The sequence below is a fragment of the Cherax quadricarinatus genome, chromosome 6 (genome assembly GCF_038502225.1).
Source record: "Cherax quadricarinatus isolate ZL_2023a chromosome 6, ASM3850222v1, whole genome shotgun sequence".
NCBI classification, from domain to species: domain Eukaryota; kingdom Metazoa; phylum Arthropoda; class Malacostraca; order Decapoda; family Parastacidae; genus Cherax; species Cherax quadricarinatus.
The window spans coordinates 17,855,344-17,882,756 of NC_091297.1; the positions used below are offsets into that span (position 1 = coordinate 17,855,344).

Here is a 27,413-nt window from a genome sequence, read left to right on the forward strand (position 1 = left end):
CAGATGTGCATTAAAATATTTCTGTATCACTCAGTGTAGAAACTCTTAAAGCAAACTGAAGAGATTTTTTTTTTTTTTTTTTTTTTTTTTTAATTATCTCAGACCCATCCCAAGAATGTTGTAATAATGTACATAACTCAGACCCGACACACCTACTACACACACCAAAACTTGTTAACATTTTTTCCCCGTACAGTAAACTAGGGATGAAAGTTTAAAGACGAGCGGATGAGGCGTTCTCAAGTTATAAAAAAAAAATAGTGGAAGATATACACACAGATATAGTGAAATTGCAAGCGCTTTCATGATTTCTCAATATTATCAGGGAACCATGTGTATTCGTTCAAGGGAATGACTCTAGCCAGAGTCGTTCCCTTGAACGAATCTACCTGGACTTCCTACTCCTTTTTACAATATTACAAGCTACTGATGATGTGTTGACTGCAACACGAAAGACCTACAGTTATTATTCAACTCCCTCTGTGGTTGTTTATGAATAAACAGAAGAATGGACCGGGGCTAGACTCGTGGTCCTTGCATGTTACAAACCACTGTGCCAGCACTGCATCCCCAACATGCAAGGACCGCGGTTCGAGTTCCTGTCCATTCATTATCAGTTTTTCATTACTGTTTTATAGTGTAACAGTCTGCAGCGCTTAGTGAAAAACTTGACATACTAAGCAAGTTATAGGGACTCTACATTGGTACTGTTCATATTAAGATGAAATTATATAAAACGAAGAATATTTCAAGTAAATCGTATTTATTACAATTTAAATTCTGAACTATTATTATTATTATTATTATTATTATTATTATTATTATTATTATTATTATTATTATCATCATCATTATTTGCGTTGTTGTTATAACATTTATGAGAGGAGTCAGGGAAACCGGTCAGCCAGTCCTGGAGGTAGCTGGTACTGTGCCTGCACTTTGAAGGGTAGTGGGGGGGGGATATTGTAGTTCGGAGGATCATCTGAACTATAGTGTTGGTGCGCCTTTGACAAGACAGTGATGGAGTGAGTGATGATGAAAGTGTTTCTTCATTTTTGGGTCACCCTGCCTCGGGAGACGACCTGTGTATTAAAATTTATTATTATTATTATTGTTTTATTACTTTTAGTAGTAGTAAAGCATAAAAATGTACAGTACCGTGACTGGAACAATACACAAATAACCAGCACAAAGCAGAATGATACTTATGACGTTTTGGTCCGACTTGGACCATTAGCTAGATAATGGTCCAAGTCGGACCGAAATGTCAACAAATTTCTTTCTCCTATGTGCGGGTTATTATCGTAGTAGTAGTATACCTGGAGGGGGTTTCTGGGGTCAACTCCCCCGCGGCTCGGTCTGTAACCAGGTCTCATGGTGGATCAGGGTCCGATCAACCAGGCTGTTACTGCTGGCCGCACGTAGATCAACGTACGAAACACAGCCCAACTGGTCAGGTACTGACTTTAGGTGTCTGTCCAGTGCCTTCTTGAAGACAGCCAGGGGCCTATTGGTAATCCCCTTTATGTATGCTGGGAGGCAGTTGAACAGTCTTGGGCCCCGGACACTTGTTTTCTCTTTGTGTACTCGTGGCGCCCCTGCTTTTCAATGGGGGAATGTTGCATCTCTTGCTCAGTCTTTTGTTTTCGTAGGGAATGATTTTCGTGTGCAGATTTGGGACTAAATCCTCTACGATTTTCAGTGTATATTACAATGAATCTTTCTTGCCTGTGTTCTAGGGAATACAAATCAAGGGACTTCAACCGTTCCCAGTAATTTAGGTGCCTTATCGCACTTGTGTGTGCCGTGAAAATCCTTTGTACACTCTCCAGGTCATCAATTTTGCCTGTCTTGAAGGGGACAGTTAATGTACAGTAGTATTCCAGCCTAGAGAGAACAAGCGATTTGAAGAGTGTCATCACGGGCTTGGCGTCCCTAGTTTTGAAGGTTCTCATTATCTATCTATTATTTTCCTAGCAGATGTGGTAGATACATTGTTGTGGTCTTTGAAAGTGAGATTCACTGACATTATCACTCTCAGATCCTTCACATTAGTTTTCCCTCTATTGTGTGGTTGAAATTTGTTTTATACTCCGATATAGTTTTTATTTCCTTGAGTTTTCCATAGCCGGGTAATTGAAATTTGTCATCATTGAACTTTATATTGTTTTCTGCTGCCCATTTAAGGATTTAGTTGATGTCAGCTTGGAGATTTGCAGTGTCTTCGACGGATGACATTACCTGGAGTTTACCTGGAGAGAGTTCCGGAGGTCAGCGCCCCCGAGGCCCGGTCTGTGACCAGGCCTCCTGGTGGATCAGAGCCTGATCAACCAGGCTGTCATGCAATTTAGGATATCACCAAAGGAGAACATGGTGCTGTGACTTACATCTCTGTTTATGTCAGATGTGAGAATCAGGAACAGGATGAAGATTGATACACTTATGCAACATATGGGAATCTTTAGTGAGGAAACGTTTCGCCACACAGTGACTTTAGTGGCTTTGTATTGGACTGATGAAGCCACTGTGTGGCGAAACGTTTCCTCAATAAAGATTCCCATATGTTGCATAAGTGTCTCAATCTTCAACTTGTCGGTTTTCAAAACCATTCATCACAGGAAGAGAATATAAGGGAGTGATGTCCTTTGTGGAACACAGCTACGAAATTAAAAATTCATCTATTTATATAATAATAATAATAATAATAATAATAATAATAATAATAATAATAATAATAATAATATTATTATTATTATTATTATTATTATTATTATCATTATTATTATTATACGGATTAATGAGGAAGCGCTAAACTGGTATAGATCAATGAGAGGTGCTGGGGTCTGAGCCAATGAGGAGGAAGGTATCTGGAGTTTGTGAGAGCCAGAACATTCCCTGGGAAGATGAAGGTGCCACCTCTGCACGTTATATATACATGTCGTGCCGAATATGTAAAACTGGTCAATTAGCAAGAACTCCTTTAAAATTAAGTCCTTTCTAAAATTTTCTCTTGTACGTTTAAATATATATATATATTTTTTAATTAATGTTAATGTAAAATTTTATAATTTTGCACCAAAAGAATCTTAGAAAACTTACCTAACCTTATTATAACAAGCACAATTTATTTTAGCCTAATCCAACTAAATATATTTTAGATACGTTTATAATAATTTAATACTAAACAAACACAGTGAAATATATTTTTCTCGTAAGATTCAGAATGATTTTGGCGAAATTATTACATACACAAATTTTCACCTGTCCTATATGGCAAGATGAGCGTTGCTATTTAAGCCAAGATCGCAAGTTCTGCCTATTCGGCACGACATATGTATATATATATATATACATGTATATATATAAGTTGTAAGAGTGATTTTAAGTTTAAATGTGGCGGGTGAGTGTGAGGTGAGGTGACGCGTGCGTCCCACTTGTTTACAACCGTCCCCACGTGACCTTGTCTGCTAAGATGGAGGCTGCCTAGTCAACTACATGGCGCAGTTCCACAAATTTTCACAGAAATGGCCGGATTTTGCCATAGTTACCAGTTCTCTTGTGCGCAGTGGAGTGTGCAAGGATGCAGTGCAGTGATAGCCGCCAGAAAAGAGCGGTGATGGTGACGTTAGTGGAGGTAAATGAGTGAAATAGTTGAGGTGGTGGTGTGTGTGTGTGAGGGACGGGACCTCCCCCAGCTACGGCTGGGAGGGGGTCGTCTAACGGGAAACATTGCGACGTAGTAGTCCTTTACCACTACTCCCCGCCTTTAATCACAAGTGTCGGCTCTATCCATACAAACATAGCCAATAAAAACAGCTGTACGCTGAGTGCAGCGTGCAGAAACTGGACGTTTGTGAGTGATATGAAATTCATCCATTCATACGTGTGGTTCCCTCCCACTTTAGTGGTCAGTTCTCAGCCTCGGGGCGCCAGACTGCGATGTTACCAAAAATAAACACACAGGACTATGGTTCAACACCTGCATGTGATGTATCTATCTTGTTATAGTGTGTGATGGTGCAGTCTAGAAAGTGAAGAGTGTGTGTGTGTGTGTCTGAGTGTAAGTGTGTGTGTCTGAGTGTAAGTGTGTGTGTGTGTGTGTGTGTGTGTGTATGTGTGTGTGTTTGGGTGAGCGGGGAGACGGTGTTATGTTTTGACTGGATGGCGGCGCCTCATGTTGCGCAATGCTGCTACCCGCCACTCCTTTACTCCACTCCTGCTACCCCACTACACTCCTACTGTCCCTTTACTCCACTCCCGTCCCTCTACTCCACTCCTGTCCCTCTGTGCCACTCCTGCTTCTCTACTCACTCTTGCTTCTCCTCTACTCCACTCCTACTTCTCCTCTGCTCCACTCCTGCTTTACTCCACTCCACTCCTGCTTTACTCCACTCTACTCCACTCCTGCTTCCCCTCTTCTCCACTCCTGCTTCTCTACTCCACTACTGCTTCCCCTCTTCTCCACTCCTGCTTCCCCTCTTCTCCACTCCTGCTTCCCCACTACTCCACTCCTACTTCCTCTCTACTCCACTCCTGCCTCTCTACTCCACTACTGCTTCTCTACTCCACTACTGTTTCCCCTCTTCTCCACTCCTGCTTCCCCACTACTCCACTCCTACTTCCTCTCTACTCCACTCCTGCTTCTCTACTCCACTCCTGCTGCTTCTCTACTCCACTCCTGCTTCTCCTCTACTCCACTCCTGCTTCTCCTCTACTCCACTCCTGCTTCTTCTCTACTCCACTCCTGCTTCTCCTCTACTCCACTCCTGCTTCTCTACTCCACTCCTGCTTCTCTACTCCACTCTACTCCACTCCTGCTTCCCCTCTTCTCCACTCCTGCTTCTCTACTCCACTACTGCTTCTCCACTCCTGCTTCCCTGCTACTTCCTCTCTACTCCACTCCTGCTTCTCTACTGGACTCTGGCTTCTCCTCTACTCCACTCCTGCTTCTACTCCACTCCTGCTTCTACTCCACTCCTGCTTCTCTACTCCACTCCTGCGTCTCCTCTACTCCACTCCTGCTTCTCCTCTACTCCACTCCTGCTTCTCTACTCCACTCCTGCTTCTCCTCTACTACACTTCTGCTCCCCCGTGTGTGGTGTGTGTGAGTGACTCACTCCTGCCTCTCTACTCCTCCTTCCCCTCCACTTCTGCTTCTTTACTCCACTCCTGCTTCCCCTCTTCTCCACTCCTTCCTCTCTACTCCACTCCTGCTTCTCCTCTACTCCACTCCTCCCCTGTGTGTGGTGTGTGTGTGACTCCACTCCCGCCTCTCTACTCCTCTCTTGCTTCCCCTCCACTCCTGCTTCTTTACTCCACTCCTGCTTCCCCTCTCCATTCCTGTTTCCCCGCTACTCCACTCCTGCTTCCCCGCTACTTCACTCCTGCTTCCTCTCTACTCCTGCTTCTCTATTCCACTTCTGCTTTTCCTCTATTCCACTCCTGCTTCTCCTCTACTCCACTCCTGCTTCTCCACTACTCCACTCCTGCTTCTCCTCTATTCCACTCCTGCTTCTCTACTCCACTCCTGCTTCTCCTCTACTCCACTCCTGCTTCTCCTCTGCTCCACTCCTGCTTCCTCTCTACTCCACTCCTGCTTTTCTATTCCACTCCTGCTTCTCTACTCCATTCCTGCTACTCCTCTACTCCACTCCTGCTACTCTACTCCACTCCTGCTACTCCTCTACTCCACTCCTGCTACTACTCTTCTCCACTCCTGCTACTACTCTACTCCACTCCTGCTACTACTCTACTCCACTCCTGCTACTACTCTACTCCACTCCTGATTCTCCTCTACTCCATTCCTGCTACTACTATACTCCACTCCTGCTACTCCTCTACTCCACTCATGCTTCTTCTCTACTCCACTCCGGCTTCTCTACTGCACTCCTGCTTCTCTACTCCACTCCTGATTCTCCTCTACTTCTCTACTCCACTCCTGATTCTCCTCTACTTCTCTACTCCACTCCTTCTCTACTCCACTCCTTCTCTACTCCACTCCTGCTTCTCCTCTACTACACTCCTACTTCTCTACTACACTCCTGCTTCTCTGCTCCACTCCTGCTTCTTCTCTACTCCATTCCTGCTGCTCCTTTACTCCATTCCTGCTACTCCTCTACTCCACTCCTGCCTACTCTACTCCACTCCTGCCTACTCTACTCCACTCCTTCTCTACTCCACTCCTGCTTCTCTACTCCACTCCTGCTTCTCTACTCCACTCCTGCTTCTCTACTCCACCCCTGCTTCTCTACTCCACTTCTGCTTCTCATCTACTCCACTCCTCTATTCCACTCCTACTATACTCCACTCCTGCTACTATTCTACTCCACTCCTGCTTCTCCTCTACTCCACTCCTGCTTCTCTACTCCACTCCTGCTTCTCTACTCCACTCCTGCTTCTCTACTCCACCCCTGCTTCTCTACTCCACTTCTGCTTCTCATCTACTCCACTCCTCTATTCCACTCCTACTACTCTACTCCACTCCTGCTACTATTCTACTCCACTCCTGCTTTTCATCTACTCCACTCCTGCTACTATACTCCACTCCTGCTTCTCCTCTACCCCACTTCTGCTACTCCTCTACTCCACTCCTGCTTCTCTGCTCCACTCCTGCTTCTCCTTTACTCCACTCCTGCTTCTCCTTTACTCCACTCCTGCTTCTCCTTTACTCCACTCCTGCTTCTCTACACTCCTCTACTCTACTCCTCTACTCCACTCCTGTTACTCCTCTACTCCACTCCTGTTACTCCTCTACTCCACTCCTGCTACTCCACTCCTGCTTCTCCTCTACCCACTCCTGCTTCTCCTCTACTCCACTCCTGCTACTTCTCTACTCCACTCCTATTTCTCTACTCCTGCTACTTCTCTTCTCCACTCCTGCTACTCATCTACTCCACTCCTGCTACTTCTCTACTCCACTCCTACTACTCATCTACTCCACTCCTGCTTCTCCTCTACTGCACTCCTGCTTCTCCTCTACTGCACTCCTGCTTCTCCTCTACTCCACTCCTGCTACTCCTCTACTCCACTCCTGCTTCTGCTACTGCACTCCTGCTTCTCCTTTACTCCACTCCCGCAACTCCTCTACTCCACTCCTGCTTCTCCTCTACTCCACTCCTGCTTCTCCTGCTACTGCACTCCAGCTTCTCCTCTTACTACACTCCTGCTTCTCTACTCCACTCCTGCTTCTCCTCTACTCCACTCCTGCTTCTCCTCTACTCCACTCCTGCTTCTCCTCTACTCCACTCCTGCTAATCCTCTACTCCACTCCTGCTTCTCCTCTACTCCACTCCTGCTTCTCCTGCTACTGCACTCCTGCTTCTCCTCTACTCCACTCCTGCTACTCCACCCCTGCTTCTCTACTCCACTCCTGCTTCTGCTACTGCACTCCTGCTTCTTCTGCTACTGCACTCCTGCTTCTCCTGCTACTGCACTCCTGCTTCTCCTGCTACTGCACTCCTGCTTCTCCTGCTACTGCACTCCTGCTTCTCCTGCTACTTCACTCCTGCTCCCCCTGTTCTACACTTCTACCCATGCTGCTCTTCTCTATTCTTATTTTACTGTTCTCTAATCCTGCTCTTCTACGCCACTCCTGCTCATCTGTTCCAATCCTGCTCATCTGTTCCAGTTCTACTCATCTGTCCCAGTCCTTATGTGTTCCACTCGTTCATATTTTACTCTTGTTCATCTGTTCTACTCTTGTTCATCTGTTCTACTCTTGTTCATCTGTTCTACTCTTGTTCATCTGTTCTACTCTTGTTCATCTGTTCTACTCTTGTTCATCTGTTCTACTCTTGTTCATCTGTTCTACTCTTGTTCATCCGTTCCACTCCTGTTCATCTGTTCCTCTTGTTCATCTGTTCCACTCTTGTTCACCTGTTCCACTCCTGTTCATCTCTTTCATTCTAGTTAGTTCAGCTGTTACACCCTGCTGTTCATCTGTTATATTGTTGTTCATCTGTTCTATGCCTCTTCATCTGTTTCACTTGTTCATCTGTTCCACACCTGTTCATCTGTTCCACGCCAGTTCATCTGTTCCACTCCGCTTCATCCATTCCACATTTGTTCATCCATTCCACATTTGTTCATCCATTCCACATTTGTTCATTCATTGCACTCTTGTTCATCCATTCCACTTTTGATTATCTGTTACACTCATGTTCACTTGTTCCACTCTTGTTCATCTGTTCCACTCTTGTTAATTTGTTCCCCTCTTGTTCGTCTGTTCCACTCTTGTTCATCTATTTCACTGCTCTCTTCATCTATTCCACTCTTGCTCATCTTCCACTCCTGTTCATCTGTTCCACTCCTGCTTATCTGTTTCACTCTTATTTGTTCCACTCATCTGTTCCACTCTTGTTCATCTGTTCCACTTGTTCATCTGTTCCACTCCTGGTGACCTGCTCCACTCCTGCTCACCTTTTCCAATCTTGTACATCTGTTTTAATCTTGTTCATCTGTTCATCTTATTAATCTGTTTTAATCTTGTTCATCTGTTTAATCTTGTTCACCCCTTTTAATCTTGTTCATCAGTTTGTCTTGTTCATCTGTTTTAATTTTGTTCATCTGTTTTAATCTTGTTCATCTGTTTTAATCTTGTTCATCTTGATCATCTGTTTTAATCTTGTTCATCTGTTTTAATCTTGTTCATCTGTTTGTCTTGTTCATCTGTTCGTCTTGTTTATCTGTTTTAATCTTGTTCATCCGTTTTAATCTTTTCCATTTATTCGTCTTGTTCATCTGTTTTAATCTTGTGTGTTTGTTCTTGTTCATCTGTTTAATCTTGTTTGTCTTGTTCATGTTTTAATCTTGTTCATCTGTTCCACTCCTACTCACCTGTTCCACTCCTGTTCATATACTGTACTCCTGTTCATCTGTTTCACTCTTGCTCTACTCCACTCCTGCCCCTCCACTCCTCTACTACACTCCTGCTCTTCTCCACTCCTGCCCCTCTACTCCACTCCTGCCCCTCTACTCCATTCCTGCCCCTCTACTCTACTCCTGCTCATCTCTTATACTCTTGGTCTTCTACTCCTCTCTTGCTCTGTCATTCTTCTCTACTCTACTTCTGCCTTTCTTCACTCCACTTCTTCCCATTTAACAAATGCATTCAACTTTTCCAACTAAATTTTAAGTAAATAAAAGGTGCCAGATCAACCAGGCTGTGATAGATATGTGGGGAAGCAGGCCTCCAGCAGCAACAGCCTGGTTGACCAGGTTAGCACCAGATGGCTGGGCTAAAGAATAGTAAGACTCGAAATTCATCAGAGGTACAGTATATCAGAAGTAGACACTGGTAAAAGGCAACACTTTTTAATGCAGTTACTGCTGACTGGTTTTGCAGCAGCAGCTTTAGTAAATAGCTATTTAAATAACTATGTAGTCTTAATAAATAACTAGCTGATACTACTCAATATTTAGTACTGTATATATTGATATATACAGTGCTTGGAATCAGGTTAAGGGAAAAGTGATTCTCGGTAAATGTTTAGTATACACTTATTCACCTATGCAATAAGATCACAGTAAACAGGTGGTTTCAAAATATGCAAAACAACCACTCTGAAAGAATAGAGAAATTCCAAGCGCTTTCGTGACTACTCACATTATCAAGGAACTATGTACTCCCACATCATAACTGAAACAATCACATTGAACCTTTTATCCATTGTTGACAGGAATATAATTGAAACATTGTTTTTCACAAAAAGCATTTTCGAAAATAAATATATCTTTGTATTATACAAATTTTGATTCATTTATAATTAATATTCTACTGTACAACTGTGAAATAATTACTATCCTACTGTACAACTATGATATATTCCTTAGTATTAAGTAGACTGTAAGCCAATAATGTTAAGTTGGCCCATAATGCCTAGGCATAATAGAGGCTCTCTTTGCATTGCAACCCACTATTGTAAATACAAAATCTCAGTGTACTGTTTGCAAAGACATAAAATAAATAAATACTGTTGAATGATGTAGAGAACAAATAAAGAGCTACATTATGATGCATTGAAATGACTCCTTTTTGGCTGCTACTGCAAATAACGTTTTATTTAAATTACCTGTAGCAATATCACTTTGAAGTATTTAATTTAAAAGTGCTTGAAACTTAGTTTTTACACTGTACCATATAGATTATTAGCAGTTGTGTCTTTAGTTGATGCCGGCATAAGTTGATACTTTGCCAGTATTTAAAATTATTGCGTAGAAGTCGAGTGGCTTTAAAATTTATTGGCAAATTCTTGGAGGGAGAATTTCCTATATAATGGTCGTGACAAAAATGTGTATTTTTAATTGAATACTACTTATAATGTTAAATACTATACAAATTTGCAATAATCTGACTGATGTAGTGTTAGCAAGATAGACTATATTAATGATGCTTCAGTAATATTGTCCCCTCAAGGAAGGTTCCTTGACGTTGGTGAGGGGATCTTGATCTAAGGAATTGGATCTGTGTTCCAGTTCGATGAATTAAGCCTAAATACCTTCCATATCCCCCACAGGTGCTGCATAATCCTATGGGTTTAGCGCTCCCCCTAGATTATAATAATCAGTAATATTGTGTTAGATTCAATTTAAGAAACACTGCAAAATGTCATAACAGTAGCATGTCAGCTGTCTCCCTTGTAAATCTATGTCACTGATGGGGCATCCCTCATGTAGATGCACTTTTTAAGATCGGCTCCTGCAGGTAAACTGTGAGTGGTAAATTTTGGTCTGGGCTTGAGAAAAATGGACCTGTGCAGCAAATGCACAGTACAGTGGACCCTTGGTTATTGGCTGTAATCCGCTCCAGAAGCTCGGCCTAAAACCGAAATGGCCGAAAACCGAAATAATATTTCCCATAAGAATTAATGTAAATACAGTTAATCCATTCTGGACAAAAATATTCACAATTTTTTTTTTTTTAACAATTAAATCAGAATTACATAACTTTATTGAAGACTAATGCTGGCTTCCTGCATGCCTGCTACACTTCCTGCATGCCTGCTACACTTCCTGCATGCCTGCTACACTTCCTGCATGCCTGCTACACTTCCTGCATGCCTCCTACACTTCCTGCATGCCTCCTACACTTCCTGCATGCCTCCTACACTTCCTGCATTCCTGTTACACTTCCTGCATGCCTGCTACACTTCCTGCATGACTGCTACACTCCTTGCATGTCTGCTACACTTCCTGCATGCCTGTTACACTCCCTGCATGCCTGCTACACTCCTTGCATACCTGCTAACCTTCCTGCATGCCTGCTACACTCCCTGCATGCCTGCTACACTCCCTGTATGCCTGCTACACTTCACGCTTAAATTCCATGGTGTTTCTCACTTTCTTTACCACAGGAACTTTTCTAGGAACTTTCATTGGAGCCATGGTTACTTATTTCACAGTTGCACTGCAAAAAACCCACAAAAAGCAATGGAAAACAAGCAAAATGTTTGGATGTGTGAGCAGAAGCTTCCTTACGAACTGAGAGAGACATCCAAACTGACGCGCAAGCTGCCCCAGCTGGCGGACAGATGCGTCCGAAACGGCCGATCACCGAGTTGGCCGATAACAGGAATGGCTGATAACCAAGGGTGCAGTGCATGATGGGAAAAGCAAACATGTGAACTTGTATTCGGTTTAAAATAGTACGTATTAAGAAAAAATAAAGATTTATTAAAAAGTTAGCCACTCTTATCTTGTCTAGACTTAACCCTTTCAGGGTCCGTCCCGTAGATCTACGGCTTTACGTTCAGGGTCCAAACCGTAGATCTACGCCATGAGCTCAGCTCACTCTGATAAACTGTGAGTGGTACATTTGGGCCTAGATATGAGAGAATACATCTATGTGGTATGTGTGCACCACATAAAACAGATCCTGCAGCACACTGTGTATAATGAGAGAAAAAAAAATGAAATGATTTTTCGATTAAAACAGCAACTTTGCAGTGTTTTTTCGTATGTTTTTTATAGTTGTATTTGCGATTTCTTGGTCTCATTTGATAGAATGGAAGACATATTACAGAAATAGAGATGATTTTGATTGGGTTTAGCACTGGAAATGGCTTGAAACTGAGCTCAAAGTAGCAGAAATGTTAAATTTTTGCCGATATTCAAGAGTAAACAAACGACCTCACACGTCTAATACACGCCAGCTGGTGGGTCTAATATACATTCACAAATATGGTGATGATATTTATACAATTATTACAGTATTGCATAACAGTAAATCTATTTTTTGGTGTGAATAAAAATTCATTATGTGAATAAAAAATCAAAATGGAATTTATTTGTAAAGCCTCAAAACATAACTAATGAACAGAGGAAATGTTAGTTTAGTGCCAGGAATGCCTACATTGTTCATTCTGGACCCTATTTTGAAATTGGAATATTTTGAACTTTGTGTTAAATTGGCCAAATTAACAATTTCCGATCACTTTATTTTGTAGTTGAAACAGTTGACTTGGCGATTTCTTGTGCTCAATCGATAGAATAGAAGTAATACTAGTGAAATAGCTAAGAATTTGGTTGATTGGAATAATGTAATTGGCCTAAAATGGGAGTCAAAGTCGGCAAAATCGCCGATTCGTAAATATCGCTGACACATCAAAATTCGCGAGAGCATAATTTCGTCAATTTTCCACCAAATTTCGTACTTTTTGTTTTATTACCTTCACAAAAAGATTCTCTACGATTTCATAAGAAAAAATAACAATTTTTTTTTTTGAAAATTCTTGGACACTGGTGCGTGACTCCAGATTTGGGCCTTGGACCCTGAAAGGGTTAAGTAGCTATTATGTCCTAGGACTAGTCTGCCCAAAATACCCCAGCATGATAGTGACTTTCTTGTACTCAACAAATCAAAATTGTTATTGCACATTGTAACCTTTGCAAAGAAATATCATCTTTATTCTTTAGAATTGTTTTTATGTGTTTATTAGTTGTTTCTTGGTATCTCTTGATAAAATGAAAGACTTGCTACTGACATATAGATAATTTCAGTTGGTTTTAGACAGGAAATATCTTGAAATAGGGCTCAGAGTGGCATAAATATTAAATTTTTGACAAGGCAAGGTGACCTAAAAAGAAAGAAAAACCCAAAAATAAAGAAAAAACTTTCAACGACACTCATTACTTCCACCAACACTAATACATAATCAGTGTCTTTGTGGAAGCACTCAGATGAGACAGTTTAGATGTCCCTCCAAACTGCCAATATCCCAAACCCCTCCTTTAATTTTTATAACAACACTCGTTACTTCCACCAACACTAATACATAATCAGTGTCTTTGTGGAAAAGCACTCAGATGAGACAGTTTAGATGTCCCTCCAAACTGCCAATATCCCAAACCCCTCCTTTAACCCTTTGTCGCAACCCCAAATCTTGTGGTGTCGAAAAATTTTTGAAAAAAAAAAATTATTTTTTCTTATGAAATGATAGAGAATCTTTTCCTGATGGTAATGACACCAAAAGAACAAAATTTGGTGGAAAACTTATGAAATTACGCTCTTGTGAAGTTAGTGATCTCGGCAATATTTACGAATCGGCGATTTTGCTCACTTTGAGTCCTATTTTCGGCCAATTCCATTGTTCCAGTCGACCAAACTCATAACTATTTCTTGAGAACTCCATTTGTTCTATCGACTGAGTACAAGAAACTGCCCATTTACTGATTTCAACTACCCAGTAACGTGGTCAGAAATTTGCAATTTGGCCAATTTCATGCAAATTAAAAAATATGCCAATTTCAAAATGGGATCCAGACTGAACAATGCAGACATTCCTGGGTCTAAAATAATATTTTCTTTGTTCATCAGTCACATCTCCAGGCCCCTCTGACATTACTCTTGCTTTCTATTTTGAATTTTTATTCAAACAAAAAATAGAAGATTTACTTTTATTCAGACTACTGCAAAATTGTAATAATTGTATAAATAATGTCAACCTATTCATGACTGCATATTAGAATGGCTAGTTGGACATTTATTGAACAATGACATCATCTGTTTACTTTTGAACATCGGCAAAAATCAAACATTTCCCCTACTTTGAGCTCCATTTCAAGGTTCTTTTCATAGTAAAACCAATCAAAATCACCCTTATTTCTATAAGATGTTTTCCATTTCATCAAATGAGACCAAAAAAACGAGAATACAACCATAAATACTATACGAAAATACACCACAAAGTCGGTGTTTCAATCCAAAAACACAGTCGAAGTTTTCTTTTTCTCATTATGCACTGCATGCTGTAAGATTTTTTTTTATATGATACATGCTGACCACATAGACCCATTCTCTCACATGTGGGCCTACCAGCTTTATCCTGCTTGATTTGAAGCCGCTAGAATTTTTGAGTATATATACGTCAAACATGGTGGCTCATAAGATGTATATATACGACCGAAACAGTCAAAGGGTTAAAGTGCAAGCATTGTACTTCCCATTTCCATGACAAGTCTGGGTAACTGGTTTACCTGAATCCGTTCACAAAATATTACCCTGCTCACACTCCAACAGCTCGTCAGGTCCCAGAAACCATTCGTCTCCATTCCCTCCTATCTAACATGCTCATGCACACTTGCCAGAAGTCCAAGCCCCTTGCCCACAAAACTTCCTATACCCCCTCCCTCCAATCTTTTCGGGGACGACCCCTACCCCACTTTCCTTCCCCTACAGATTTATATGCTCTCCAAGTCATTCTACTTTGTTCCATTCTCTCTAAATGACCAAACTATCTCAAGAGCCCCTCTTCAGCCCTCTGACTAATACTTTTAGTAACCAAACCTCCTCCTAATTTCTGCACTATGAATTCTCTGCATAATATTTACACCACACAGTGCCCTTAGACAGGACATCTCTGCTTCCAGCCACCTCCTCACTGCAGCATTTACAACCCAAGCTTCACGCCTATACAGTGGTCCCTCAATAATCGTCCATAATCCGTTCCTGGAAGTGGGACTATTATCGAAATGGACGATTTACGAAACAATTTTCCCCATAAGAAATAATGTAAATTCAATTAATCCGTTCCTGACACCCAGAAGTATTAAAAAAAAATTTTTTGCATGAAATATAGATGTAGCACATAAACAGTACAGTGGCAGATGATGAATTAAACATTAACAGAATAACACTTACCTTTATTGGCAATTCTTCTTTGTGTATGGAAGACTGGAGAAGGAGACTGATTGGATGATTTATTGTTTGGAAGGGGAATCCCCTTCCATCAACACCTCAGGTACCAATTGCTTTTCTGGGGTTACTTCTCTTCTCTGCTTCTTAATGCCACTAAGACCACCTTGAGAGTCACAGGAGTCCTGTCTCGCAAAAAAACTGTCCAGAGAGCTCTGTTTCTGGCGTCTCTTTAAAACTTCCCTAAAATGGGCCAAGACTCTGTCACTGTACAAGTTGCCAATATGGCTTGCAACATCCTTCTCTGGGTGATGTTTCTCCGTAAATCTTTCCATCCTACCCCACATTTCAAAAATCTCCTTAATTTCTGAAGAAGGCACCTTCCTCCATCTCTCTTCCTCCTCCTCTACAGCAAGATTCTGAGCTGCGATCTGTTGCTCTTCCTGCTGAAGCTCTTGCAGCTCCTCGGTGGTTAACTCTTCGTTGTGGTCCTCCACCAACTCTTCCACATCCTCCAAACTCACATCCAACCCCATGGAACTCCCCAGTGCCACAATGGATTTATCAACTGACATAGGCTCATCAGGGTCAGCCCCAAACCCTTCAAAATCCTTCTTGTGGACACAATCTGGCCACAATTTTCTCCAAGCAGAGTTCAAAGTCCTGGTAGTCAGTCCCTCCCAAGCCTTACCTATAAGGCTTACGCAGTGGAGAATACTGAAGTGTTCTTTCCAAAAATCTCGTAGGGTCAAGTGAGTGTCTGAGGTCACATTCAAGCACCTTTCAAACATTGCTTTGGTGTAGAGTTTTTTAAAGTTTGCAATGACCTGCAGGTCCATGGGCTGGAGGAGAGGAGTGGTATTCGGGGGCAAGAACTTTACTGTGATGAACCCAAACTCCTTCAGAATTAGGTCATCCAAGTTTGGAGGATGAGCAGGTGCATTGTCCATTACTAGGAGGCACTTGAGATTCAATTTCTTTTCCAGGAGGTAATTCTTCACACTAGGGCCAAACACTTCATTGAACCACTCTACAAAAATTTCCCTCGTGACACATGCCTTACTATTAGATTTCCAAAAAACACACAATTTACTCTTCATAACATTGTTTTTCTTGAACACACTGGGATTTTCAGAATGGTACACTAGTAATGGCTTCACTTTGAAATCCCCACTAGCATTAGCACAGAACATTAGCGTCAGCCTGTCTTTCATAGGCTTGTGTCCTGGCAGCGCCTTTTCTTCCTGAGTAATGTAGGTCCTCTTTGGCATTTTCTTCCAAAAGAGGCCTGTTTCATCACAATTGAACACTTGTTCAGGTTTCAGTCCTTCACTGTTTATGTACTCCTTGAATTCATGCACATATTTTTCAGCCGCCTTGTGGTCCAAACTGGCAGCCTCACCATGCCTTACCACACTGTGTATGCCAGTACGCTTCTTAAATCTCTCAAACCAGCCTTTGCTGGCCTTAAATTCACTCACATCATCACTAGTTGCAGGCAATTTTTTTACCAAATCGTCATGCAACTGCCTAGCCTTTTCACAAATAAGCGACGTCATAAGACTATCTCTTGCTAATTGTTTCTCATTTATCCACACCAATAATAACTTCTCAACATCTTCGAGTACTGGTGATTTCATTTTTGTCAGCATATTTACCCCCCTTTGCAACAACAGCGTCCTTGATTTCCTTTTTCTTGGCTATGATAGAAGATATGGTTGTACGGGATTTGTTATACATCCTGGCCAGTTCGCCCACACGTACGCCACTATCATATTGTTCAGTGATGTTTTTCTTAAATTCAACAGTATTTCTCACCTTCTTTACCAAAGGCTTGGCACTAGGAGCTTTCTTTGGAGCCATGGTAGCTTATTTAGCACTTAAATAACTTGCAAGCACTAAAATAAATGGAATATTATGAAATATTTCGCTGGAGCACGTAAACAATGGCACACTGGCTGGGAAGGAAAGGCCGAGGCGGCTCAGAGCGTGAGTACGCGTCCGGGACGAAGAACTATTAGCGAGTTACCGGACCATTTGCGAGCCAATATTTTGACGAAAAAACAGGACTACATACATGTATTTCCGAAATGGACAACTTTCAGGCCGGACGATTATTGAGGGACCACTGTATGTATAAGTGTTGGTACCACTACCACTATACTCTCATACATTCCCTTCTTTGCCTCCACGGATAACATTTTTTGTCTCCACAGGTACCTCAACACAGGCGCTAGAATTTATGTGTACTAGTACGCCAAAAACCCTTGCTCGTAAGCCGTGCTAATACGGCCAAAACCCCGAAAGGGTTAATGCTGGCTGGCACTGTAGCCTTTATCGACTCGTGCTGCTTTAGTATCGAACATATCGTAGAATCATTGAATCACTGAAGAAGGCACATTCTCCCCACTCTCTTCCTCCTCCACTTTGGTACTTTGCTACAATTTCTTTTTTCACTTCTGTCGTGTTTCTCACTTTCTTTACCAAAGGGCTGCCACTATGAAGCTTCTTTGGGCCCATGGTGGCTTATTTCACAGTCACAATCAATAAACAAGCACTGAACACAATGAATTTATTGTGAAACGGTTGGATGAGCACACAGGGTAATGTTCACTCAAGGATAAACAAAGCTAGACTGGCTCATGACGCCTGCATGGGTAGGCGCAGGCAGGTGGACAGGTCTGGTACGCCAGCCAAAACACGGGGCACAGGCTGAAACTCTGGACAAAATTTAGCTGAAAAAAGTGGTCGAAACTCAAAACGGCCGATACTCAGGGCGGCCAAAACTCGGGGTTCCACTGTACATCATTAAGCATTTAGTACTGTAGTTAATACAGTACTGTGGTGTAATATTCATCAGTAAATGTAAAAATGAGATATTAGGAATACAAAAGTTAAAAATGTGATAGCTGTATAATTATTAATTCACTTTTTGAAATGTTTTAAAGTCTTAATGTTAAGAATTTCGCATGTTTAGCAATTATACCTAAATATGTACAGCTGGTTACTAATACCCTTGAAAACCAAACCTACAAGAACATCTGCAATTACTGTAGCATCACTTGACCGCACATGGACAAATATTTCAGCTCCTCTATCAGCAGGCATTATCAGAATGTCCCAAGAAACTAATAAAATCTTTAGGCTTCATGATGAGACATCAGTAAGTAACTTTATAGCGCCAATCAGCAACATTGATTGGCAGAGAGATTTGCACATAAAGAAATAAAAACAGATATATTTTGCCAACAGATTCAGTTTATTAATGAGAGAGATACAAAAAGACCAGGCACAAGTAAGTTCAACAAATTCAAAGAAATAGTTCTACTTAAATCTAGTGAATCTTCCTTCCAAGCCTCAGAGACAGTAAATCAACTTAACCTTTTGAGGGTCGACAGGCCCTCTCCGAGACTCGTTCTCAGGGTCGGCCAAATTTAAAAAAAAAAAATAATTTTCTCTTATGAAAAGATAGAGAATCTTTTCCCGATCATAATGACACCAAAAGTTTGAAATTTGATGGAAAACTTACAGAATTATGCTCTCGCGAAGTTAGCGGTCCCTGCGTTGTTTACGCATCGGCGATTTTGCCCACTTTGAGCCCCATTTTCGGCCAATTCCACTGTACTAGTCGGCAAAAAATATGAATATTTCGCTAGAACTCCACTTTTTCTATCGAATGAGTGCAAGAAACCACCCATTTATCAATTTCAACTATTCAGTACAGTGGTCAGAATTTAGCAATTTTGCCAATTTCACACAAATTTCAAAAGATGCCAATTTCCGAATAGGGTCCAGAATAAACAAGAAAGACGTTCCTGGCACTAAAATGACATTTCCTCTGTTCAGTCGTCACATCTCAAGGCCCCTCTTATATTCTTTTGCTTTCCACTTTGAATTTTTATTCTCACAAAAAATAGAAGATTTACTATTATGCAGACTACTACATTAGTGTAAAAAATGGTATAAATAATATTGGCGCACTTGCGAAAGAATATTAGACTCACCAGTTGGCGTGTATTGGACGCTTGGCATGATTTGTTTACTTTTGAACTTTGGTAAAAATCGAACATTTCTGCTACTTTGAGCTCAATTTCAAGGTACTTTTTATTGTAAAACCAGTCAAAATCATCTGAATTTCTGTAATATGTCTTCCATTCTATAAAATGAGACCAAGAAAACTAGAATACAACAATAAATACCATATGAAAATACAGTGCAAAGTCGCTGTTTTATTCCAAAAAAACGATCAAAGTTTTTTTTTTCTCATTATGCACTGTGTGCTGCAGGATTTTTTTTATACTTTGCACACTGACCACATAGACCCATTCTTTCATATGTAGGCCTACCAGCTTTCTCCCACTAGATTTGAGGGCGCTAGAATTTAGGCGTACTAGTACGTCAAAAACCCTGGGTCGTAAGCCGTACTAGTACGGCCGAAACCCTCAAAGGGTTAATGACTTCAACTATTGAAACAAATCTAGCCAGCAAAATCCTAAACTATCCTGTCCAGGCTAGTGATTACCCTACTGATAATCATCCATGCTCACTGTACCTAACCACTTCAATGAAGGTTACATCTGTACTTATGTTACTGAAAAACAAAGCACATAAAGTACGTGTATACCATCACGAATATACAAAAAACGCTTCTTGTGTGTTATCATCAATTACTGCAGCATTGTTCAGTAAATCAGTTGCAGCCAAAACCTTTCCTAACTTAAAGTAGCAAAAGTTTCACCATTTCTAATTTGCCTTTGCTGTCTAAAATCTTGAAAATATAATATATAACAAATACTGTATCGTATGTGACTTCATAACCAAACACAATATCCTTAACCCATGTTAATTTGACTTCAGCTTGGGATGGAGTACCGACGATGCAATAATACAGCTGCTTTGCTCACCTCAGTCTGCTCCTCTCTTGAAAATAATGTTATCTGATGAAAATTTACCTGACCTGAGTGACATACACCACATAACCATTAATGACTTCTTCAGGAACTCAATTGATTAACATAAGGGTTCCACAGGGTTGTGTCTTGGACCCTCTGCTATTCTTTATCTACATCAATGACCTTCCTAATGTTTCATGGGAACCTTAACCAATTCTATTTGTGGATGACACAATTTTTGTCATTTCAAATACAAATCCAGCTTCACCCAGCAGTGCACTAAATGCCGAACTGACCAAAATATCTACTTAGATCACAGCTAAAAAACTCTCACTCATTTTTGACATTATTGGGAAGTGAGTAAAAAGGGTTCATTTGAACATAATGATAAACAATACATCAATCAATAGGCAAGATGAGGGTAAATTCTTGGCAGTATTATACCTGGACAGCAAACTAAAATTCAATGCACACATCCAGAACATTTCTAAAAAAAAAAAAAAAAGCAGTCTCCCAAAAATGCAATATTATGTCCCTCAAGCATCCCTGCTCACTTTGTACTACTCTCTAATCTATCCATACCTCACATATAGTACCGCTGTATAGTCCTTGTGGCTTAGCGCTTCTTTTTGATTATAATAATAATCACATATAGTACCTATGCATGAGGATCAATGACAGCAAATCACCTTAACCCTTTGACTGTTTTTGTCGTATATACGTATACATGTACATCTTACGAGCCAGTGTTTTTGACGTATTAACACGCCAAAATTCTAGTGGCTTCAAATCAAGCGTGGTCAGTGTGTGCAGTATAAAAAAAAATCCTGCAGCACGCAGTGCATAATGAGAAATAAAAACTCCGACCGTGTTTTTGGATTAAAATGCTGACTTTGAGGTGTATTTTCGTATAGTATTAACCCTTAAATGGTCCAAACGTATATATACGTTTTTTCAACATCTGAAAGTATGTAAAATATGTAGATCTTTTTTGTTTTACATTTGAAAACGTGTAAAAAAACTTTTATCTACATCTTTTTTTTTGTTATATTTGAAAATATGTAAAAAAAACTAGATCTACTTTTTTAGCAATACGAATTTGAACGTCAATCTGTTTGGAGCGTTAAGGGTTAATGGTTATATTCTCGTTTTCTTGGTCTCATTTGATAGAGTGGAAGACACATTACAGAAATAGAGATGATTTTGATTGGTTTCATGATGAAAAGGACCTTGAAATTAAGCTCAAAGTGGTGGTAATGTTCGATTTTTGCTGATGTCCAATACGTGGCCAACTCGCCAGTCTAATACACAGTCACAAATGGGCTGACATTATTTATACAATTATTACAATAATGCAGTAGTCTGCATGACAGTAAATCATCTATATTTTTGTGAGAATAAAAATTTAAAATAGAAAGAAAGAGTAATGTAAGAGCGGCCTGGAGACGTGACTAATGAACAGAGAAAATGTTATGTTCGAGGTTCTGACCAGAGCTTTGGTAAGATGGGAGGGAGGAAGAAGGATGGGTAAGGATGGAATGTAGGAAAGATAGGGAGGGAGGAGGGGTAGGTGGGGTTATAAAAGGGTAGTGGCCTATCCACTTTGGTGTATTTTGAATACTCGTGTGTGCATATTGAGTAGTTTATAAGGAGGTTGGTTTCATGAGTGGGGTATGCCTCCTGCCCATCAATTGCACACTGCTATATGTATTGTTGTTATACCAGTGCGCCATTGAATTGGAAGGATGCATACTGCGTGCAATTCCTTTTTTTTTTTTTCGCAAAAGGTTGGTCAGAAGGCCGCAGCTGCAGGCGGAAGTTGCAGTTCATTTGATGGAGGTTGGTTGCTCATCTGGGGTTGGCCGGCTAAGCAGTGACTGAGGTGGTGTCCTGCTGGAGGGTAGTTGTAGGTGCAACAAGGTTAGTTGTGAGGTGTAGGTTGATAGAAGTGGGTCACCCGGAGATGGGGAGCATTAGTCCGTTTTACTGGACATAGAATGGTTCCGGTGGTAACCATTCTTCTTCTGCGGGGAGGTCGCTTAAGATTTTCGGTCGAGGGAAGTTCTCCTTGTGGATGAAGCGTCGAACTCTTTGTTGGAGGGTCATTCTTTGGGATCTGTGAGGAGGGGTGGTAATGGTATAGTCAGTCGTGTTCACTGGTTGGGGGGTTCTCTCTGTCAGGCACATAATTCCTGCATGTCATATAGTTGTCTCTTCGTGAGTTTGTCTAACCGGACATTGATTGCGGGGATTCTCTGTTGTATGTGTAGGTCCTCGGTCATGATTCTGTCTCTGAATCTGGTGCCAGTGATGAAGTGGAGGGCTTTGTTTTGGACTCTTTGGAGTTTTAGCATGTTGGTTTTGGTTGTGAGCGACATGGGTACACAGGGGTATTCCAGCAGAGGTCTGATCATCATCTTGTACAGGTGTTGTTTGATGTGGGGGGAGCTGCTTTGAATCGATAAAGTTGGCCAAGGCGGGCTTTCGCTAGGTTTACTTTTTTGGTTATGCGGGATGTGGAGTTGAGTAATCTGTCGATCTCGTATCCTAGGATCTTGTTTGGATTCCTAATAGCTATTCGGGTGTCTCTGATGGAAATGCCCCCTTTGTTTTCTATGGTTGATGGTAAGCATCCAATGGTGCTGATGATGACTTTGTCTGGGTTGGTTGTGATTCTCCATTTCTTCTCCCACCTGGCTGTTCTATTTAGTTCTTCATTCATTTTCTCAATTGCTCTCCTATGCTTATTTGCACCAGCTGTAGGGGTGGAGGAGACAACATGGATGACATTGTCTGCGAATTGGGTGATGATGGTGTCGGTATGTTCAGGTTGAAGGAGGTCGTTGACGCATATGTTGAAGAGGATAGGGCTGAGGCAGGAGCCTTGGGGTACTCCTGCTGTTGGTGTGAAGGGGTTGATTCCGTTCCGTGGAAGGTGGGGATGATTCTTCTTCCTGTTAAGAAGTTGTAGATGAGCCTGAGAAAGGTCCAGTTGTGATCAGAGGGGTCTACGAGTTTGTAAATGAGACCGTCGTGCCAAAGGCCTTGTGCATGTCCCTGGTAGCGATAAGGGCCAGAATATCTGCATTGTTTATTCTGGACCCTATTTTGAAATTGGCATCTTTTTTAATTTGTGTGAAGTTGGCCAAATTGCCAGTTTCTGATCACTTTATTGGATAGCTGAAATTGGTAAATTGGCAGTTTCTTGTACTCAATTAATAGAACAAATGGAGCTCTAAAGAAATAGCTGTGAGTTTGGTCAACTGGAACAATGGAATTGGCTGAAAATAGGACTCAAACTGGATGAAATCACCAATGTATATACATCGCAGAGATCGCTAACTTTGCGAGAGTGTAATTCTGTAAGTTTTCCATCAAATTTTGTACCTTTGGTGTCATTACCATCAGGAAAAGATTCTGTATCATTTCATAGGATTTTTTTTTTTTTTTTTTTTTTTTTTTTTCTTCAAATATTTTGCAACACAAGCACTTAAGGGTTTGGGGTCTCAACAGTCAAAGGGTTAAACCTCCTGTTATGCAGCAAATATCAGCTTTCAAAATTACTCATTCAGGCTCCAGGCAACATACATCTCCTTTATTCAGAAGTTTAAATTTGCTAAACATACAAAATATTCACACTTTCCATTGTGCACTCAGTCTACAGGACACTTGATTCAGACATTAACCCAGAGCCTAAATTCTCTCGGGACAAATGGACACAATACAGGGAACAAATATCTCTCAACATTGCACTAATGACCCGCATATAGGAGAGAGGAGCTTACGACGACATTTTGATCCGACTTGGACCATGTACAAAGTCACACTAACAAAACTGTCTGCCCTGCTTCTAACTTTCACAGTTGCCATCTGGTTGAATCCTTCCTTATACACAACTTTCCTTGTATGAATCTTAGTCCTGGCTTTGTCTCTGTAGATCCCTTCCTTTCCCATTACATTGTAAAATGTTCCGAACTTCAGAACCCTGTGACTTAACCTTGTTCTTTTTTTCTTTCCTCTTACCTTGCTCTCCTTTGGGTTTTCTTTCTTCTGCCTTGCGTATATATTCCATTATTATTATTTTCCTCCCCCCCTCTGTGTTGTTGTTTCTACCCTATGTGGGCCCCTAGCTCCCTTGCAGTGCTCCTCTTTCTTAGTATGTACTATTTGACTGACTCCACTACTACTTCTGTTACTTCTACCACTACCTCTCTTCATCCTTTCCTTCTACCTCTCTTGCTCCCATGAATGTTTGCTGGCCTATATATACATGTACTCCATCCTTCTCTCCTTTTTGTTAGTGTGACTTTGTAAATGGTCCAAGTCGGAACGAAACGTCATCGTAAGTTCCTCTCTCCTATATATGGGTTATTTGTGTATTGTTGCAGTCACGGTACTATGCCTTTTTTGTTATTTCTCTTGACATTCCACATGCATGACTCGACCTGTTCAAGAACTCCATGCAAATTAAAGCCAAAATAATTCACTGCCCGAAAATGCCAAAAGTTCTCCATCTGCCAACATTTTTACTAATATTTTTAAAAAGCACCTGTTAAATCTTGCATAAATGCTATATTCATTTACTCACTGACCAGCTTATTATTTGCAACCTGTTTCATTGTACCTGTACTTATAATTTTACATAATGCATTACTCAAGCTGAACTGATTCTCAATAATATTAATCATATACCAGGTCCACATTTAATCATTATGTAAGCCTTATGATTGGTTTACCTGAAATGCATTGCAAAAATAGTGTCTTTCTTCTGAGCTACAATTCCGTTAAATTATATCTGTATTATATCGTGATAAATATTTAAAACAATTGGTTGGAATGTATAACTCCCATAATTTCTTTGTATGGCTCTTAAGAAATAAAAAAAAATATTTTTTTATTTATTAGATAGTAATATTCTATTGTACTAATTTATTGTACTCAGTATGTATTAGTATTCATTATCATTTTCTTATTTCTATTTTTTCTCTGCATTTCAGATACTGAAAATCACCATGGCAGCTGATATCTGTGATACTGCCTCTGAATTTCCAACCTAAATGTGATGGGTAAATCTTTAGTGGAAGTGTTATGCCCAAGTCAGTGAACAAGATATAAAAAATGACATCTTTGATATGATGTGGCACGAGTGATTAGCCAATCCAGTATTTAATAAACAAAACTTTTGGGATAAATAACCCAATGAGATGACATTGAATACCGATGAAATTACGAAGTTATGCTAGACCTGTGCAGCTTGTTAGGCAGTAAAGATTAATGTGCAGCATACTGCAGCTATATCTTAAAGAATTGCAACATATATGATGTGCATTCATTTTCATGCTTTTTATAAGTGGTGCATGCAAGAAAATTGTGAAGGCCAGTTAGCAAATTGTTACCCCTAGAAGTGAAAACAGGAACTTTGGTTGAGAATGTTATTGCTCAGGCCAGTGCATTGGCATTCTTGTTGTTATTGTTGTTGCTTACGTGTGGAAAATATCTTGTTCAATATTTTATTTAGAAAAAAGAAATTAAGCAACTTGTGATTGTGGTATTTCTTCAGACTTGCTTGGGTCACCAGCTGTGAAAGAATCACAGACTGTACTTCAGGCAAACAAATCTGAATGTGATTTTGTACCTGAGGAGTTACCATATCATTAATGTCTAAGTCATTATTTTAAGTTGCTCTCGCCTAGAAACTTAAAGCATCTGATAGAAGCAAGTGACTAGGAAAGCTGGTATATATATTTTTATATATACAATATATATACAATTGTATACATGTATATACATATATATCTATATACATTATATATCATATGTACATATACTGTATATATTTGTATATACAAGTGTATGTATATGCAGTATATGTATTTATCTGGTACATATTTAATGCTACATGTATGAAGTCCTGTGTGTCGCAAATCATCATCCAGTCTTCCAGTTCCGTTTTAGTGACGGGTAGAGTGAAGTGCTGATTACCTGCAGAAAAAAAGTGGTAATCAGCCAAGTCTAGTTGTTTCTAATAATGGGAAAGTGCTATATTGTATATCCATTTAAGACATCTCTGTGTCTATAAAAATTGAAAATACTAAAAGGAAAATTACCAATTTTATGAAAGCCATTAAACCCATACCAAGATTCTTTAAAAAGTGTTGTGCAGTGTTGTGCTTGGAATATTTAGCCACAATGTTGCAGACCAGAAATCGCAGTGCTGGGAATGTCAGTAACAGTGACGACATCGTGAAGGCAGGCTACCTTAAAAAACTCAAGGTATGTCACTGAATTTTACCTTTTTCTTTATAACCATAGGTGATAGTAAGCAGTATACACTATGTCTGTGGGTCTTACCATAATAAATTTTTTATTTTAGGCGACATCCTTAAGATTGAAAATAAAAGCACCCCTTCAGAAACTCTACCATGTAGCTGCATTCAAGTGGTGTTAGACAATGTTTCTTGTCGTCACATAGTGCCACTTGCATGTAGCTACTGTAGACATTAAAGCAATGAAATACTTGCATTGTGTGTTGAGGAATATGCATAAAATATTGGTGAAACAAACATTGGTAGTGGCCTTGGCTCTCAACTGAGGGACCAAAGTTCGATCCCTGGGTGAGGGGAAATGTTAAGCATATTACCATTCACCTGTTGTCTCTGTTGGCCTAGTGGTAAGTAGGTACTTCGATGTTAGCAGACTGTTGTTGGGCTGCTTCATGAGGAGAGAATTAAAAAAAAAAAAAAAGTGGAAATAAACCAGACATTGCTGCATTATCCTGGGCTACTACTAATGGTCCAAGTTGGACCGAAACGTCGTTGTAAGCTCCTCTCTTCTATGTGTGGGTTATTTGTATATCGTTCCAGTCACAGTATTATGCCTTTTTTCGTTATTTAAGGAAGCTGATGTGGAGAAAGGAGTAAATGTAATAACGAAACAAAGGTCACCAATAATGGAACATATGGAGAAATTGTTGTTTTTGTGAATCACCGAAAAACAGTTAGTGGGAGACAGTGTTGTGGAATCCATTATTTGTGAGAAGGCAAAGCAGTTGCATGCAGATCTTGTAAAGAAAATTCCTGGAACAAGTGCTGCTGTTAGTGAATTTAGGGCCAGCAAAGGCTGGTTTGAGAGATTTAAGAAGTGTACTGGCATACAGTGTGGTTAGGCATGGTGCAGTGGTGACAAAACAGGCCTTTTTTGGAAGAAAATGCCAAAGAGGATCTACAGTACTCAGGAGGAAAAGGCATTGTCAGGACACAAGCCTATGAAAGACAGGCTTACTCTTTTGGTTCTGTGCTAATGCTAGTGGGGATTTCAGAGTGAAGTCTTTACTAGTGTATCACTCTGAAAATCCCAGAGCTGAGGAACTTGCTTCAGAGGAGGAGGAAGAG

At 40.5% G+C, this 27,413-nt stretch overlaps 1 protein-coding gene across 1 annotated transcript in view; it reads left to right on the forward strand.

Annotated features, from left to right (window-relative positions):
* Positions 1–3,440: 3,440 nt before the first annotated feature.
* Positions 3,441–27,413, forward strand: part of chico (insulin receptor substrate 1 chico) — a gene marked incomplete in the record, with an annotated part of 785,196 nt that continues 761,223 nt past the window's right edge. Inside the window, 2 exon segments of the mRNA XM_053781624.2 lie at positions 3,441–3,634; positions 25,020–26,295. Of these exon segments, the coding sequence (XP_053637599.1) occupies positions 26,137–26,295 (159 nt within the window).